We start from the raw sequence: 18681 nt of genomic DNA on the forward strand, positions 1-18681 counted from the left end.
TAGTTCTCGAACGTATTGGCTCCTGAACGTTGCAAACCTGGAAGTGACTGTTGCAGTATGCAAACTATTTTTGGAAGCCAAACGTCCGACGGGGCTTCCACTGCTTCCGATTGGCTGCAGGAGCTTTCTGCAGCCTATCAGAAGCCGCACTTTGGTTTGAACGGACTTCCGGAACGGATCCTGTTCGACTTCCAAGGTACAACTGTACTTTGAATAAAAGTTACTTGCAGACCACCCATAAGAATCTGATTTATACCAAGACAGGCGCATTGGTCCATCTAGTTCAGAATTCTCTACACTGACTGGTAGCAGCAGCAGCAGCAGCAGCAGCAGCTCTTCAGGGTTTCAGGAAGGAATTATTTACCAACCCAACAGGAGATGCCATTGAGGGTTAAAGCTGGGACCTTCAGCTGTAGCCAGCAGGGGCATTCAGACACACACGAGAACAAACTTTTGGCTTGCATACACTCCTCCTCCCTTGCACACAGTGGCTCAGTTCAGACAATGATTCTCCTTCCCGTTGCATGCTGGTTTCAGCACACTGTCACTGGGTAGCTCAGTTGGTTAGAGCGTGGTGCTCATAACGTCAAGGTTGGAGGTTCAATCCCCATATGGGACAGCTGCATATTCCTTCATTGTAGGGGGTTGGACTAGACGCAGTGGTTCTCAACCTGTGGGTCCCCATATGTTGTTGGACTACAACTCCCATCATCCCTGAGCTCTGGCTTTGATAGCTAGGGGTGATGGGAGTTGTAGTTCAACAACATCTGGGGACCCACAGGTTGAGAAAGGCTGGACTAGAGGATCCTTGAGGTCCTTTCCAACTCTACAATTCTATGGTTCTATGATCCTGGCTTTTATTAAGCCAGAGTTCCCTGTTATATTTGAAAAAGGGGAACTGTGGATTAATGTCAGCAGGTTAACGAATTAGGAGAAATAAGCCGGGATACCCTGGAATGATTGCCCATCCCAGCCACTGATCGATGACTTCCTGGTTCGGTAGCAATTTATAGTTTCCCAGTTCTTTCAGTTAGTAAACTATGAAACCAGGTTTGAGAAGTTGCTAATCTCAGGGTGCCAAGAAAGAACAGCATATGTGAGCCCGATATTCCTTTGGTCTTATTTTTGTTATGCCTAACCACCATTTGATGTAGTGCTTGAACAACCCCTGTAATGGGTGCGAATTCTTACGGTAGCCTTGTCCCTGTAGTGCTGCTGGCTGATTGCACACTGTGGTAGAACACTCTTCCTAAATGGAAGCTATAGCAAACAATACTCTTAATAGGTAAACAAAACAATTTAGCAGTTATTCAGGTTAAAAACTGGATATGATTTCTAAGTTAGAAATGTTGTTCAGAAGGAGAGGCCTGTGTTCAAATCTTACCCACTCTAGGGACTTGCTTTCAGTTCCCTGTTTGTTAGTAGAGAGCTACCTCACCCTAGTGGTTTATGGTACTAGAGATTATGGTACTTGTTGCTGCTGCTGCTGCCCATTTAGAGTTATATTATTTGAGTAATATATCTTAATGAAGACTCTAATGAATGGTAACGTAATCCAAGGCAGAATTTGCTTGGAACCTGAACTCGGGTCTTTTTGGTTACAGCGACTGTTTTGTCGTGAATTGATTCATTTCAAAGGGGGTGCATTTCTTCCTAATAGGAATGCAGTCAGTCAGAAAGAGCAGTCAAAGCCCTTCATGGTGTTTGACCTGTTGCCACTGACTTCTGCCAACATAAATATTTGTCTTCAGCCTATTCTCTGCCTCTTTTGATCTCTGGGGCAGATAAAATCTTGCTCTCTGGCTCTTGCAAGTAGCTTAGTTTTGATAGATAGCAAAATGCAGGTGGAGCTGGCAAGCAGGCGGCCCCGGCTCCCCTTCCCGTTGTGCCTGTTCGTCCTTTCCTCAGATCCAGAACTGAGAATCTCACTGCCTTTAAGCCATATTCATCAATGGCCACTGGCTGTTCTGGTAGTTCAGAGGGGTTTCCATGCAGATCTGCTTTCTATTATTTTTGGGAGTTGTCCGTATGGTGTTCTTCCATGGAAAACTTGAGCACACGAAGGAATGCGATAATGCGGGAAGTGCTTGGCTTCTATACTTCACAACAACGCTCTTGGTAACCAAGAGGTGGTTGTGCCGGCTGTGCCAAAGTTAGGAGAGGAATCGGGGAGATCCTTACGCCGCCTCCTTGGCATTCCTTTGGAAATAATAATCATGGTTGGGTGGGTGGTAGCGGCTGCTGTTTCCCCTTGCTTTTAAATCAAAGCATAACTTGTGCCTGTTTTCATCCGTCTGAGATGATACATAAGAGCATATTGGCTTTTTTTTTAGCTGCTGCTTTCCGCCTTCACCAGAGGGTGGGGACCACCATGCCTCGATGTGTTGTTTTTGACCTCGCAAGCCCTGCCATATGTAAACAGGCTTCCAGACGCAGATGATTAATAGGGCAATTGGGGCTCCAGCGGCTGTTTGATAAGTTAGGGACACTCTGGACTGTTCAGCGGAAAGCAAGGACAGAGGGTGCCTTGTCTCCGGCCCAAAGAAATAACTTTATAATGTGTTGTGTCCCTGGGCCAGGAGCAGCGAGTTCTCGCTCGGCTTGGCTCTGTGTGGCCAAAGCAGCCCTCTTCCCTTTCCCGGACCCAGCCGAATTCCTGCAGGTGGTGGTGGTGGTGATAAGAACAGGCCAAGTGAGGTAGTCGTGAAGCCAAGAGGCCGAGACAGGTTCATGGTTGCTGGGATTGGGGTGTTGGTGGAAGCTGTCTGGCGGCAAAAGCCAGCCAGGGCTAGAGAGCGGCAGGTTGGCAAAAGCTGGCATATAAGTACAGTAGACAGCAGTAGAAAAAAGACAGTCACGGAACCGAGAAATGAAATACCGTGAAAATCCCTGAAACGAGAAGTAATCGATTAGAAATATTATTTTATGGAAATGGACTAAATAATAAAAATCAAAAAGTTTAAGGGAAAAAATGAGGAAAACCTAAAATTGAACAAAGCCTTAACGGGATGCTGGCTACAAACCTCGTTTCACTGAATTATTCAGTTTCCTCAGAAGGAAATAGAAAAATCATAAACCTTAAATGACCTTTGCTTCACCTAGGTCAAGCTAGGATTATAATACTTCAGAATTTTTGGGAGTTCTACCCCCTTTCTTTGAGTTTTGGTCATTTAAGGTTTATGATTTTTCTGTTTCCTTCTGAGGAAACTGAATAGTTCAGTGGAACGAGGTTTGTAGCCAGCATCCCGTTAAGGCTTTGTTCAGTTTTAAGTTTTTCTCATTTTCCCCTTAACCTTCTTGATTTTTATTATTTAGTCCATTTCTATAAGATAATATTTCTAGTCGATTACTTCTCGTTTCAGGGATTTTCGTGGTATTTCATTTGTTTGGGGCATATAGTAGACAGATTTTGCAGAACAGAAAGTATAAGCTTTCTCATTCCCGGGGAAAGGAACTTGAGCAAGTGCCACTGTGGGCTTTTGTGCTCACCACTCCAGGAAGGGAGCGTCAACCAGGATTGGTGCGAAGGGCTCTCCTCCTTGGCAATGTGCTCTTTGTTGAAGTTGGCGGCTGCTTTTCAGCTCTGCGGTTGGGCATTGAGCTAGAATGGAAGTGAGGGACTGAGCGATGTCTCACCACCCGGGAGACTGCCCTTTCCGTAACCCTGGCTTAATGTTGTATAATTGGCTGGGCCTTTAATCTGTTGGGAGGGACTGAGACGCCGAATATTTTCTAGTTTGGCTGCGGGTTTGGCTGGGGAAGGGAAAGTTTTTCCTGATAGCTCTAATAAAACCGCTGACGTCCTTGCCATATGTGTGCTAAGGTGCTTTTGGAGCCAAGCAGCACTGATTCCAATTGACCGGAATATTTTTCGGTTTGTGGCAGGAGGATTTGAGTGAAGGGCAGTATAGCTCAGAGACAGAGCCAGCTGCATTGCATGTAGAAGATCTCAAGTTCGGCCTCTGGCCTCTCCAGCTAAAGACCCCTGCCTGAAATCCTGCAGGAGTTCTACCTGTCGGCATAAATAATACTAGCATCATCAATAATAATAATAATAATAATAATAATAATAATAATTTATTATTTGTACCCCGCCCATCTGGCTGGGTTTCCCCAGCCACTCTGGGCGGCTTCCATAGAAACCAAAAAACACTAAAATATTACACATTAAAAACTTCCCTGAACAGGGCTGCCTTAAGATGTCTTCTGAATGTCAGGTAGTTGTTTATCACTTTGACATCTGATAGGAGGGCGTTCCACAGGGCGGGCGCCACTACCAAGAAGGCCCTCTGCCTGGTTCCCTGTAGCTTTGCTTCTCGCAATGAGGGAACCGCCAGAAGGCCCTCGGCGCTGAACCATCCAGGATTTCAATTGGGGGCCTTTAGCTGGAGATGTCAGGGTCAGCCTTGGGACATGGTACAGGCAAAGGAGGTGCTCTGAGGCAGCTTCCTGTGTTCTCGAACATGTTGTTTAAAACTTAGAGTCTAATTGCAGAGGCAGGGAGTGGGGCCTTGCAGCTGAGAATTAGCTAGTGGCTCCAATTTGGGGTTTCAGCATGATAAAACCTCACTCCCCGTCCCAAATCTGGTACTTCTCCCTATCGCTGTTAGAGAGCTCCATTTGAAAATGTTTCTCATGCATTATATACAAACACACGCTGGGGTTTTGTGAGACGCGCCATCTACGTGCTTGGTTTTAATTTGGCACGCATTATTGAACTGAATTCATAATGTTAAATGGGAACCCTTAGTGTTTGTGTGCAAGTGTATAATACGTCTAAAATTCGGGATGGAAATGAGAAACTAGGTGTGGCAAGCTTTGTTAGGATTAAAAAAAAAAGGACTTGGATGTTACATTCTGCAGAAAAGCAGAAATATTAAATCTGATTTGTAACAGTTTGAATATTTTTCACTCCTTAGAATCCCTGCCCGGAATCCAGCGCTTCTTTTCTGTCCAGGATCACATTCTGGTGGATCACTGGGTAAGAGGACAAATGGTTCACATTTGAGCTCCATCAACCTACTTTCCCTATGCCTGTTTAAGGTTTGCTCAAGGCTCTGTTATCCTTGGCAGTTTGACATATAAGTCATATTGGGTGCTGGCTCCTCCTTAGAAAGAAATGAGAAACAAAACGGTTGTGTATCAAGAATTCTAAGTGAAATAAAGCAATGACCATATGAATAACAGCATATTTGAGGGGTGAAGCATTGAAATTCTCAAAGACAGTGGGCTGGCTGTTTTCTTTCTCTCTTTCTCTTTCATTCTCTCTCTCTTTTCCTTCCTTCCTCTTTTCTTATCTAAGGGAGGGATGGGGGTGTCCTTGACCACTCCCATCAGCCTCAGCCATGGCCATTGATCCGGGATGTTGGGAATTGTAGTCCAGCACCCATCTAGTGGAGCTTAAGTTGCCTGCTGCTGGTCTAAGGCATTCACCTATGTTTGCATTTCACATGAGCTGCGCTTGTGCGCCTTGTGGCTTATTAGTCCCATGTTTCTGCTACAGAAATACTGATTATATATACTTGCAGTTCTCCATAAGTGGTTTTGCCACTGGACGTTGCCCAAAGCAATACACAATATTATTATTATTAAAAAGCAGCATTAAAATAAATACAGTGGTAACTCTAGTTGCATTCACCTCCGGTTATGTATCCTTCAGGATACGTATGTGGCAAACCTGGAAGTATTTTTACGAGTTTCATTGCACGCGCATGCACAGAGGTGCTGAACAGCGCCATGTTCAGAAGCGGCACCTCCGGTTGCGAATTCCTCGGGATCCGACCAGACCTATGGAATGGATCGCATGCGCAACCGGAGGTACCACTATACTTAAAAAACAGCAACAGCAGCATAAATATAATAGAATTTGATATAAATACAGTTGTGTAAAACAACAGTAACCAGGTAAAGAGTTCAGCTGAATACAGCTGAAAGAAAGCTTTTTGTATTTTTGTAAAATAGACGCAAAGCAAAAAAAAGTTCCACTCTAAGGCGAAGCTGATCTTGTTTCAAGGATAGAAGGGACCCTGAGCCACAAGCTACCCATGACTGGAGAAGAATGGAGAGCTTTTGAGGGAGGCCATATTGTTCTCGGGAGAGGGATTATATCACACTATAAAACCATGATGCCAATTGGTGTGCTATTCAGTAGAGGAGAAATTGCAGCTGTTTCTATGACTTTTGGCTTGCAGGGAGGAGGGCCTCGGTTTTCTGATTTTCTATGCACTCTTTGACTAACTGCTGCACATTTTCTAACGTAGGTTGATGATTCAAGGATATCGGCAGCCGTTGGAAGCGAAAGACCTGTGGTCGTTAAACAAGGAGGATACATCTGAAGAAGTGGTGCCTGGTATGGTTCAGAACTGGGCGAAGGAGTATGCAAAGGCAAAAACGTAAGTATTTTAAGTTTACCGTCAGTGTTAAACTACTAAGAATCCGAAGGTGGGGAGACTGTGTCTGCCAGATGTTGCTGGACTATCATTTCTTGTGCTGGCTGGGGCTTGTAGAAGGTAATGCAGATCATTCTCGGTATAACTCCACTGAGGTTTCACCTTTCGTTTTCTCCGTAAACTTCCTTTCTACAACCAAGTCTGTAAAACAGAAAGAATGAAGGCGGGGGGGAGCTCCTCAACCGTTTCTGTCCTGGCTCTGCAAAAGGCGAGAGACGCTTGGTGAGTCCAGGAGAGGGGAGAAGGCAAAAAAGTCAACGAGTAGCTGAATTGCAAGCCCTGCCTTGCAGCTATTCAGAGCCTCAGACTCCGAAACACAGTTGCATGCAGGCAGTTCCAAAATTGACGGATGATTTACAGCAGGGGTCGGAAGAGTTTTTGTGGCTTGGGCCTGTTCATGGTCCCGCAGACACTGCAGTGGGCCGGAGCTTCCTGCAGCCAATGGGAAGCCAGCCAGTGTCGCGGAAGGCGGTCCCCGCTCTGCTCTGCACCGATTTAGTGTCGTGCATGGGAGCCGACTGAGTGGGCAGCAGGGGTCCCTGAGCAGGCAGCAGGGGTCCATGGGCCAGTTAAACGACCCCCGGCATTAGGTTGCAAATCCCTGATTTACAGCATATTTGCAAGGAATGCAGGCCTGCTTCTCTGCTGGGGCATTTCCCGCCTCTTCTTTGACCTTCTTGCAGATGCAAGACTTTGCATAACTTCAAAACCCATTTGCCTCTCATTTAAAGCAGCCAGATGCAAAAGAAGCCAGGGTGTGTGCACCTTTAACAGATTATTATTTTTATTATTATTATTATTAATTGAATTTATATACCGCCCTATACCTGGGGCGTCTCAGAGAGTATTTCAGCGAGCCTAGCCTGTCACGCAAGGTAAAGCTGCTGCAATTCTCTCTTCTATATGGCTACTAAGCATGCAGGCAACTTGGCTCCTTTTGCATGTGGCCCCCGCCCTCGTCTCTCCCTCCGCCCCTCACAAAAAGCAGCAGCTAATGGCCAGGAGGAGAACTGCACCTGACCTGCCACCTGCACCTGGGATTAGAAACTTGCTCACCAGGTGATGTTGGCTTGCCAATTCCTGGCCAGCGTTCAAGGAATGTTAGGAGCTGTAGTCCGGCAATATCTGGTGTGGGTAGTGGCGGTGATGAGTTCTACACCATTTTATTTCACAGTTGTAATCAGTGGCGTAGCGTGGGTTGTCAGCACCCGGGGCAAGGCAAGTAATTTGCGCCCCCTAACCCGTGGATTTGCACCCCCTAACCCCCAGATGTTGCGCCCGGTGCGGCTGGCCCCCCATGCACCCCCCACGCTACGCCACTGGTTGTAATAAAGAAATATGAAAATACCATAAATACACGTTGTGTGCAGATGAAGTATGCCAGTGAATACAGAATCTCTGGACGCTTCTGTTTCGATAGGCTCTCGACACCAATGCTGTACTCGCCCAAGAAACCTACAAAATCCAGTGGCTCGAACGGGGATGTGACGGAAGAAGCTGAAGCTCTGATCATCAAACCTTCTCAAAGGGACAAGGAGCCGTCTCTTGCTAAGGTCTTATACAAGTCGTTTGGGCCATACTTCCTCATGAGCTTCCTCTTCAAGGCCTTCCATGACCTTATGATGTTTACAGGACCTGAACTCTTAAGGTAAGCAGAGCACTGTCTTGCTCCCATCACTGTAGAGTGCATGGATAGTTGCTGCTGGTATCAAACTTTTCCATGGGTGGTTGTTGATTGCTTTTGATGCTCCTCTTCCCTTTATAAAGCAGAGAGTTGGTTTACTTGGGTCTCCCAGCCCAGGCACCTCCAAACCCGGCCCTCCAGACGTTTTGGGACTACAACTCCCATCATCCCTAGCTAACGGGGCCAGTGGTCAGGGATGATGGGAGTTGTAGTCCCGAAACATCTGGAGAGCCGAGTTTGGGGATGCCTGAGCTAGCCATTTCCCACTTTCCCACTCATCAGAACGAGAAGTAGATGTCCCCAGATTTCATACAGTCCGGCACACTTAGGAAAACTGCTGTCTAGGAGTTTACATGGTGTTTCTGTTCCTCCACTTACGACAGCGGTTTTCACAGCATTTGGGGGCACTCTTGGCAATCCCCTTGGAAGATTTTCAAACATTCCTTGCTGAGAAGGTACAGAACATCTCCCCTGAAGATGGCATGCTAACCCTCTCCTGACCTTCCCCTTCACTGCAGGGCAATGTGGCTGTGTTTGAGCAGGAACACTTTGTTCACATAAAACGGCGATTGAACTCTAGTAAGTTTGCCCAGCGATCCATGTAAATGGGCTGTGCCTCATATGAAAGTCAAGCGATTTGTTCATCTTGTTCAAAATGAACTTCTCTGGTGCATAATAGCACTCTAGGATCTTCAGCAGAGAGATGCCTTTTGCATTGCCTTCCGCCTTTTGCTTTTAGCCAGAGCTGTCTGGGATTGACCCTTATAAATGCAAAAATTTTGCTCTTCCATCAAACTCCGGTGCTTCTCTCTTAACATTGCACCCTGGAGTTTTAGATAGACAACACGGGCAATGTGATTTTTAAGGAAATATTTGGGAAGGAGGTGCTGAAATCTCAGTGGCAAGCCCACACCGTACTTACTTTGGAACACACATTGTTTTAACCGATTCTAATTTTTATATAGTTGTAACCCCTGGAATCTTACGGTGGTGGAGGGAGGGGTAAGAAAGCCAAATAAACAAACCCACAAAAACCTCCCTTATGCATGACATGCTTGGAAGTCTGTCCGGTCTCGTAAGTTATGTATTTTCCTCACTTTAAATCTCCCTGGCTGGGTTATTGCACAGCAAAGGCAGCACTCTGAAATAATCAAGCGTCGCCAATGGCCTTTTTAGTGGTGGCTCTGCAGAATGCTTTCCCCAGGCTGCTTGCCTGGTCCATACCATTAAGTGTCAGGCAAGGATATTTTTTTTTTTTAAAAAAAAACCAAAACTTTTAATTTGCCCATGCGTTCAAGTATATTTTTTAGCAGCTATTTAATTGGATTTTAGGAGACCTTACAGCTGCAAGATTGTATTGTCATCTGTTTCTTTCGTTAGCCACTTCAAGAATGTTTGCATTTAAGAGCTGGTTGGAATTCCACCCCCACTCTCTTTCTATTTCACGGCCAGAGTGTTTTCAGTCTCGTTTCCCTGCAGGCCCACACTGCCATCTTTGGACCTGTAGGGAACTGGAGATGGTGAACTTCCCTCGCTCACTGGCTAACCAGGGCTTTTCACTGGCTTCCTTTCAAATGTCCCCCGGGCTGCTTCGTTTGCAGGTTGCTCATCAACTTTGTGAATGACGAGAACGCCCCCAATTGGCAAGGCTACCTGTACACGGCGCTCCTCTTTGTCTCCACCGGCCTGCAGACTCTGGTCCTCCACCAGTACTTCCACATCTGCTTCGTGACGGGGATGAGGCTTAAAACAGCTGTGATCGGTGCAGTCTATCGGAAGGTAGAGACCTGCAGATGTATACCCTAACCCCACCTGACATCACTTTATCCACAGGGATTGGCGCCCGCAGTGAACTAGACTAAATGTCTCGCTCAGTAAGCTTTCATCCTAAACCCCCACGGTTGGCTTTAACTTTAGGCTGGGGTAGCATTGCTGCATTTGTCCCCAGCTGCATAGGGAGCTGCGACGGTCCTCGCCCACATCTCGAGACGCTGCCCTGGCTGCAGCTGCTTACAAATGACTTCCAGCCTAGAAGCGTAGCTTAGCAACGCTGCCCCTTATCCTTTGGGGAATGGCTTGCTCCAGATGGCAAATGCAGCCGATGTGCTCTAATTACTCAACTGGAAGAAGGGCTGTGGCTTCTTTGCGTGAAGGTCCTGACCAGTTAGGGCTGAGAACGTTCCCTGTCTGAATCCCTGGAGAGCAGCTGCCAGTCATTAGTGTGGACAATACTGAGCTCAATGGGTAGATAGTCTGGCTGCATATTAAGCCAGCTTCCTATGCTCCCAGTGACATTTTGATTCATTTCTCCTTGGTGATGTTTGTTTTGAATGGGATCCAAATTCACCTTAGAGACACTGCCTGCTTCTATCAGAAACGATGAGAGGACAGTCTTACACCAGTTCACACCAACTGTTCATCTGACCCAGTATCGCCTGTCCTGATTAGTAGTAGCTCCTCAGGGTCCATGGCTAAAAGAGATCTTTCCAGTCGCCTGTTCCCTGATTAGTCGAAGATGCCAGAGGTTGGTAGTGGGAGCTCCTCCTTTCAAAAGAATGTGCTCTACCACCAAACACCGTCTGCATACCATCTAGCAAGTTCCTAAACTCAACTTGTTTGATGATATATGCTTATTCAGTTAACATCTCACTATTTAATTGATGTTTCTGGCTTATAGGTATGACCTATCGAAAACCTTTGGAGGTTATTTTTTTTAAGAGAGAAAGGAGAATTCTTTTGATTTCTAAAGCTCTAGGCATGACAGTTTTTCCATTTGAGAGCATTCTGTCCCAAACTTTAAGCCCATGCTTGGCTTCCCTTTAGTTCATGTGTTTATATATATGTGTGTATGTTTATCCAGCATCTTCGCTGCCAAACTCCTGCATCTAAGGAAGTAGGATTTTGCCAATCAAAGTTCTTTATGCCCCAGCAAACCTTCCAGCCTCTGGACTTTTCATTTTGTCTTCCTCTCCTCTACCCTGCCAAGGCCTTGGTCATCACAAATTCAGCAAGGAAGACATCCACAGTTGGAGAAATTGTCAACCTGATGTCGGTGGATGCCCAGAGGTTCATGGACTTGGCTACCTACATCAACATGGTCTGGTCTGCACCTTTGCAAGTCATACTGGCTCTCTGTTTGCTGTGGCAGGTAAAAGTACTGTGCGTCCATTGTTTCCTTTACTGCAGCTAAACAATGGTGCTTATTTTACTCAAGGGAAAGCCAGAATCCTGTCATCAAAGGATTAGGGCTTCAGAATCCAGGATGGGATAACAGGGAAGGGAAAGAAGTGCAGACAGCTCTCTGTCTTGGACTGGTAAGATGCAGAGGAATGGTGGATGGAACCAGCTGGGGAACCATCAAGGGAAGAAGGCTCAGAGCCCAGGGAGTGGCGGTGGGACAATGATGAGTGGTCACAGGGAGAAGACTGCGGGGAGGAGACGTCAGAAGCTGAAGGGTTTAGTGAGCAGGAAGAATCTGTGGCAGAGAGAAGTCCAGAATCAGAGGCAGAAACTGAAGCAGGAGAGGAGGGAGGCCAAGAAGCAGAGATGAGTCAGGCTTGATGCAGAGAAATGGATGTCTCCCCTCCTCCTGTGTTAAGCTCCCCTCCCCGCTGGTCTCCCAGAACCAGAAGAGAGCTGAAATGGGCAGAGCAGCGGCAGGCTGCACGCAGGCACAGTCTCTAATTGTTGGGGGAAAGCCCTGGGGAGGCAGGGACTTTCAGACTTCGCAACTGATTCATGGGGTCAGACCTGCTGAGGATGAGCTGCTGTGCTCATTAGGCCTGACAGTCAACCGTTAATAAAGAGCTAGCTCCAACTTTGAATGGTGTGATTTACTGCCAGCTCGCTCTTTGACATTCTCATGCTGTAACCTTCAACTAATGACTGGAATCTGAGTATGCAAAGCTGCGAATCAGACTCCTGTCTCCTCTGACTGGCAGTGGCTCGTCAGTTTCTCCCACACTCTGTTACTTGAACCTCTTAACTAGAAATGGCAGGGGTTGAATCGGGGACTCTGCCTTCAAGGCAGGTGCTCTCCCACTCAGCACTCTTCCCCAGTTTCCTCTGGCTAAAAGGCAGGAAAGTACCTGCTCATTCCTGCAACGGTTCACCTTCTAGGTTACTATTTGGACCGCGGGTTTTTTGTGCTTCCGTTATGCTGCATTCTAAACATGCTCTCTTTAGAATTTAGGTGCCTCGGTGTTGGCCGGTGTGGCTGTCATGCTCCTCCTGGTTCCAGTCAATGCTGTGATAGCAATGAAAACAAAGACCTACCAGGTAAGAGACTTCCTTTCTGCACAAGAACAATTGAGTCCATCTCTTAAGGCACGTGTTGAGACTTCCTGTCTATTGTGCCTCACGGAAGAATGTTGCAAATTACCATACCAGCCAGTAATAGCAAGATCAGTATCTTGTGGTCTGATGTGACGGTCAACCCTGCTTGTAAATCACTATGCACCTCTGGTGGGAAAGAACCTTCTCTAAGTGATCTTGCAAAAGATGGTTCTTTCTGCTTAGACCCCAGATAACTAAACACGTATGTTTAGTGTACTCAAGGGCTAATGACTCCTCTGGACTTGTTTTGCAAGGTTAGGCAAATCACATCGTTAACTAAGATGCTGCTACAAAACTAAGATGTTGCTAAAACATCTACATCTATCAGTGGTGTTTTCAGCCTTCCTGTCTTGTGAAGGAGCTACTCAAGCCAGTCTAATGCTTTCACCTGCAACCATCTCTTTGTTCCTTTCCTATTGATGGCTTGCCAGCACATGTCAGTTGTAAGTTTTACAAAACACAGTTTCCATTTCTTAAAGCCGCCTCATTTTATAGCTCAGAGCTACAAAGAAACCCAACAACAACATTTTAAAATGACGGCTACTGTTCAAAAGTTTTATCACAGGCCGACTTGGGAGAGAGAGAGAGCTGCCTCAAATTGCTTTTGTTTTGATTGGGTTCGTTTCAGGTTGCTCACATGAATTGCAAGGACAACCGGATTAAGCTGATGAATGAAATTCTCAATGGGATCAAAGTGCTAAAACTTTATGCCTGGGAATTAGCCTTCAAAGAGAAAGTCCTGGGGATCAGACGGGAAGAGCTGAAGGTGCTCAAAAAGTCCGCTTACCTCTCTGCAGTGGGGACGTTCACGTGGGTGTGTGCCCCGTTCCTGGTGAGTAAAGCAGTGCTTTCAAAAAGCTGCTGGTAGATGGCATTCTTACAGACTGCTGTTTTCTCTGCATAGAACTCTGCTTGTCGCTTGCCACACATCTCGGCGCTCATTCAAAGAGGGAATGCTACAAGAATATTAATATACATTGTATTTTTGTCATGCTGTCGTCATTCAAGCTAGGAGATTCTTCTTGCCCAGTGTTTATTTCATTTTATGCAGCATGCAGTCCTGTGGCCTGGGGAATCCCTGCCCGCTGTGGGAAACTTCAGACACCTTTGCCCAATTGATGTCAGTAGGAACAAGAAAGGTTGCATGCTGGGGGAGAGGGCTGGGACATGGTTTGGGTCCAAAAGATCCAAAGTTCTCTTGGTCCCCCGGAACATCACCAAACCAGAGAGAGAGAGATTTAGACCAGCTTAGAAGCTGGCCCAAATCTTTCCCAGGGATTTCCCTTCCCCTTTTCCTGCTGTCAAAAAAAAAAAGAAAAGGGGAAAGCAGAGCATACAAGGAGCACAAGTGCTGCCCTCTGACCTTACTTCCTCCCTGGTCCCTTCTTTTTGTAAACTGCTTTGAGGTTTTATTACAACCAAGCGGTATATAAGTCTTGTGAAATAAATAAGGGCCCAGCAAGGGCGTTGGATGGGTGTTCAGAACAGAACACCAGCTTTCCCAGCCCTGCCACCACCAGTCTTAGGATTGCAGCCATAGTACATTTTTATGCCATCCTTCAGCTTAAACAAATCCTAGAGCAACTGCTACCAAAAAAGAAAGAAAGAATGTAAAATAACCCAATAGCAAGAAGAAGAAGAAAGCATTAATGCTGTTGGAGCAGCGAAAAACAAAAACAAAACACAGTTGGAGCAATAAAACCAACAGAATTTAATAAAGCTGCTCTTGTCTGAAAGGCTTGGGCAGTTTCAGAAGGTCTTGCATTGAAAAGGTTTTAGGTTTAGTGCCAGGCAAGCCTCCCTGGGGAGGACATTCCATGTGCCACCACCAAGAAAAAAATCCCCCTCCCTGGTCATCACCCACCTAACTTCTTGACAGCATCCGTCCTTGGGGCAGGGTGTTGGCAAAAAACACTTTATGGTCTTTTCCAGCCTTAATCTGTTGCTTAGAGCCGATTTGAGTCTGGGTGGCGCTGTGGGTTAAACCACAGACCCTAGGGCTTGCCGATCAGAAGGTCGGCGGTTCGAATCCCCGCGATGGGGTGAGCTCCCGTTGCTTGGTCCCTGCTCCTGCCAACCTAGCAGTTCAAAAGCACGTCAAAGTGCAAGTAGATAAATAGGTACCACTCTGGCGGGAAGGTAAACGGTGTTTCCATGTGCTGCTCTGGTTCACCAGAAGCGGCTTAGTCATGCTGGCCACATGACCCAGAAGCTGTACGCCGGCTCCCTTGGCCAGTAAAGCGAGATGAGCGCCGCAACCCCAGAGTCGGTCACGACTGGACCTAATGGTCAGGGGTCCCTTTACCTTTACTATCTTTCCAACTAGTCAGGGCAGCACAGGAACCTCCTATATAAAGCCATGTTCTGTAATGCTTATTTTTCACCAGCTGGATTGGGTTCTGATTGCATGAAGATGGTTTGCTGCGTTGGGCTCAAACAAAGGGCGCCACTTGCCTGGCCTGGAGTGTGGACCCCAGTCATGGTTCACTGTTTGCAATGTGAAACGCCTTTCTGCACGTTCTCTACACAACACTAATATTTGCACAGTCCTGAGGACAATGAGTGACCCAGCCACGGCCATGTACAGGAAGCCTGTTAAGTCCACCACGGGTGTTCTTAAGAACAGCAAAATAATCAAGAGCTGTTTTGAAAAGGAACCCTTTGATTTAAGTGCTTTGTTGCTGAAAGGTCCTCCTAAGATGTAGGCCCAAAGCACCTTCTCGAGAGCACCAAAGAGCCCATTGCAAGTGTCTCCATCCTATAGCTTTTCGAAAGACTTTATTCCAAATATTTATACCTGCTTATCCATCTGCATTGTCTACGCCATGGGGCTGTCATGCCCCAGTTGAGGGCTTACCCACACTTTCTCTTGCCTATGCAAGGGGTCTGGCCTCATGGAGATATGGCAGAAGAAACATGTCTCATGGATAGTCTCTTCCCTGGGCTCAACATTTTTCTAAAGACACTGGCTCTCTCCACCCCCCAAAAACCCCACACATTTCTTTTTACTGAAAAAATACAGCCTTCCCAAACATGGCACCCTCCAAGATGCTTTGGACTACAACTCCCATAAGCCACGGGTCTGATGGGAGTTGTAGTCCAAAACATAGAGGATATCAAGTTGGACAAAGGCTGAAATAAACAGGCAAAGTCCAGGCACAACACATCATTGATTTCTGTTTTTCCAGGTTGCTCTGTCAACATTTGCTGTTTTTGTGAAAACTGCCGACCAGAATGTCCTGGATGCTCAGAAGGCCTTTGTGTCGCTGGCGTTGTTTAACATCCTCCGGTTCCCCCTGAACATCCTTCCGATGGTCATCAGCAGCATCGTGCAAGTAAGGGTTTCTTTGCAAGCAGTTTCCTTTGGCCGGGGGCGGTCGGGAGGCAGGGGACTGCACCCAGCTGTACACAGTTAAGAGTCTCATGCATATTCTTTTGCTCCTGTCCTTGCTCACTACTGGAATGTGGCCCCGGGTAGACCGGCCACAAGGAAACACAACTCCTGGGCTGGAAAACAAGCGAAAGCACTCAGGGTGCAGAACAAGCCAGCGAGTGTTGTAGCCTTGCGGGGATTTCTAAAGGGCCAAATAAGGAGGCTGGGGGGGCCCCCGTGTTGCTTCTGGGCAGCCCTTAATTGGGGCACGAAGGCAACAGCTCCCTCCCATGGTTGACCCAGAGCAGCTGGGATTTGGTGGCCTCCTTCCTGGAGGTTGCACTTGGTTATCACAGTTATTGGTGTTTGATAGATCACACCATAGATTTGAATTGTACTGCTTGGCATCTGTCTGTCTCAGGAGACAATGGAGGAGTGCACCTTTGGGTGGGGGTGAAGTCAAACTGTTGGAGAGTCGCAGCGCCTGCTGTGGCTGTAGAGACTGATACAGGAGGGCTATATTTTGTTGCAGCTGGGGCACATGAAGGCGTCTGGTGGTTGCGCTGCTGCAGATGCACCATGGCGTTTCTTCTCTCTGTGCTCCGCCCAGCGGTCATTCCTCCTCTGGTTGCTGCTGTGGATGCACGACCTCTCTGTCCCAAGCGCTGCAGTCATCTGCAAGGGATTCCCCACAGGGCAGGGTTGATGTTGCCATCCTTCATGTCCTGTTTGCTTTGGTGGGCCTGGTGCCTAGTATATTGTACTATTGCTTTAGCATTAATGTATTGAGAGACGGGGGTTGTACAATGCCTGGAGAATTTATTTTATAAGGCATCACGTAAGTGCAAATGAGAAACTTAATAATCTCATTGCCTCGTGCCGAAATGACGAATAAGAATGTGGCCATGTGGGTCCTTGTGGGAAGAGCAGTTCCACAAAAGGAGGGGGGAATTCCTACGGAATACACCTAATCCGCTTCTTAAAGCCACCTAAACTAGTGGCAGCAAGGACATCCTGTGCCATCAGATTCCATGTGTTTGTTTTGCATCTTCTGGCCAACATTTTGTGAGAGCAAAATTGGCGGACGCCCGAAAATGAAATGCAAGAGGCATGCTTCATTTGAGCAACCTCTCGGCTTTGTTGCCTAGGCCAGTGTGTCTCTGAAGCGTCTCCGAGTCTTCCTGTCTCATGAGGAGTTGGATCCAGACAGCATCGTCAGAGGTTCCATCAAAGACTGTAAGTTCAAGGTTTATTAGGTGGATGGGGTGGAGTTTCCCAGTTCATTTGCCTCTGCCACTTCCCACCACCAGATTATCCAGTCAGCATTGCTCAGGCTTCAAGATGGCTTCTTCTAAGGCAGGGGTGGCCAACTCCCAAGAGACTGCGGTCTACTCACAGAGTTAAAAACAAAAACCGGCAGTGATCTACCCCCGTTTTTCAGGTCAAAGTTGTTGAGCCCCATTTAAGAAGAATAGTGTTTAGCCTCTCTTGCCCGGCTCAGCTCTCTGATGCTGAATGGAGCTTGTGGCAATGTCTAGTTTGCATCCAGGTACAGATGGACCACAAAGTTCTCCATGTCTTCCTTTCCCTGCCCTATGCAGAGTAGTACTTATAAGCCTTGGACCTGGGAGGTGAAGGTGCATATTCCCCAACACAGCCAAGAAGCTCACTGGAAGACTCCTAGGAACACAGGAACCTGCCTTACATGGAGTCAGACTCAGTATTGTCCACCTGACAGGTTGGAGCTCTCTGGAGCTTCAGGCAGGAGTCTCTCCAAGCCCTCCATGGAGATTCCAGGGATTAAATCTCCCTCAGTTGTTTTTGTATGCATGTAACCTATTTTCGGTTGTGTTGGTGTTTTGACCTGCATGAAAACAACCTCTTTCATTATTTGCTAGCTGATGGAAACAGCATTATTGTGAAGAGTGCCACCTTCAGCTGGTCAAGAAGTGATCCTCCATCTTTGAACAAGTAAGAGTTGCGGCTTTCTTCCTTCTCCTCTCCCATGAAATAGTTTTAATCGCACTAATGCCAGGACAGGGAGTCTGTGACTCTCCAGCTTCCGTTGGACTACAACTCCCATCATTTCCTGGCCACTGTGCGTGCTGACTAGGGCTGATGGGATGACAGGTCTGCAGTGGCACCCTCCCATTGGCCGCTCCCAGATACAGACTTTTTTCAGGGAGTGTCTTCCCTTTCAATTGCATTTCCAATGCCCTTTGCTCTATCCAAATTTATTCTCTATCACTTCCTCTCCGTGTTGCATCTCAGTCCAGCAAAGCTGAAGTTGTGTTCTCTTCCCACCCTCCCCTGCCCCTCGTTCCAGCATCAGTCTTGCGATCCCAGAACACCGCTTGGTCGCCGTCGTCGGTCAGGTCGGTTGCGGCAAATCCTCACTGTTGTCTGCTCTGCTGGGGGAAATGGAAAAGAGAGAAGGGCTCGTCTCTCTCAAGGTACGACAGCTCCCCTGCAAAACATACGAGATGTAAAATTATAAGAAGAGAATATGCCGGCCCTCAATGAAATACGTAAAGGACATGTGCAGGCTGTTTGGTGGTACGGCCAAGAAATAGACTCTCTTTTTTTAAAGTTCAGCAGCACATATCTTTGAGACAGCTGGCGGCTGAGTACTGCTGCTTGCTCAGGGGTCACCCTGGCTGGAATTAGGAAGGAATTTTCTCTTGGTTGACTAGTGACCCCACAGGTTTCCTGCTTCCCCTGTGAGCATGTGATACTGCCTGAGCTCTCTGGATGGTTATACTAATCTGTTCTGTACACAATATCACTGCATCCAGGGTGGGACACCTTACTGGCTCCTGTCCGCTCCTTTCTGCATGGGG

At 47.1% G+C, this 18681-nt stretch overlaps 1 protein-coding gene across 3 annotated transcripts in view; it reads left to right on the forward strand.

Annotated features, from left to right (window-relative positions):
- The window catches only part of LOC308462916 (multidrug resistance-associated protein 1-like), a 74270-nt gene that overhangs the window by 24759 nt on the left and 30830 nt on the right, over positions 1-18681 (forward strand). For all 3 annotated transcript variants that reach the window (XM_080980931.1, XM_080980933.1, XM_080980932.1), the window contains exons 6-16: positions 4920-4981; positions 6261-6392; positions 7870-8097; positions 9735-9912; positions 11120-11281; positions 12319-12411; positions 13097-13300; positions 15657-15803; positions 16990-17077; positions 17740-17812; positions 18168-18294. In XM_080980931.1, coding sequence (XP_080837057.1) covers positions 4920-4981; positions 6261-6392; positions 7870-8097; positions 9735-9912; positions 11120-11281; positions 12319-12411; positions 13097-13300; positions 15657-15803; positions 16990-17077; positions 17740-17812; positions 18168-18294 — 1494 coding nt within the window. The remainder of the gene's footprint in view (positions 1-4919; positions 4982-6260; positions 6393-7869; positions 8098-9734; positions 9913-11119; positions 11282-12318; positions 12412-13096; positions 13301-15656; positions 15804-16989; positions 17078-17739; positions 17813-18167; positions 18295-18681) is intronic.

Source organism: Podarcis pityusensis (genome assembly GCF_964106645.2).
Source record: "Podarcis pityusensis genome assembly, chromosome: 14".
NCBI classification, from domain to species: Eukaryota; Metazoa; Chordata; class Lepidosauria; order Squamata; family Lacertidae; genus Podarcis; species Podarcis pityusensis.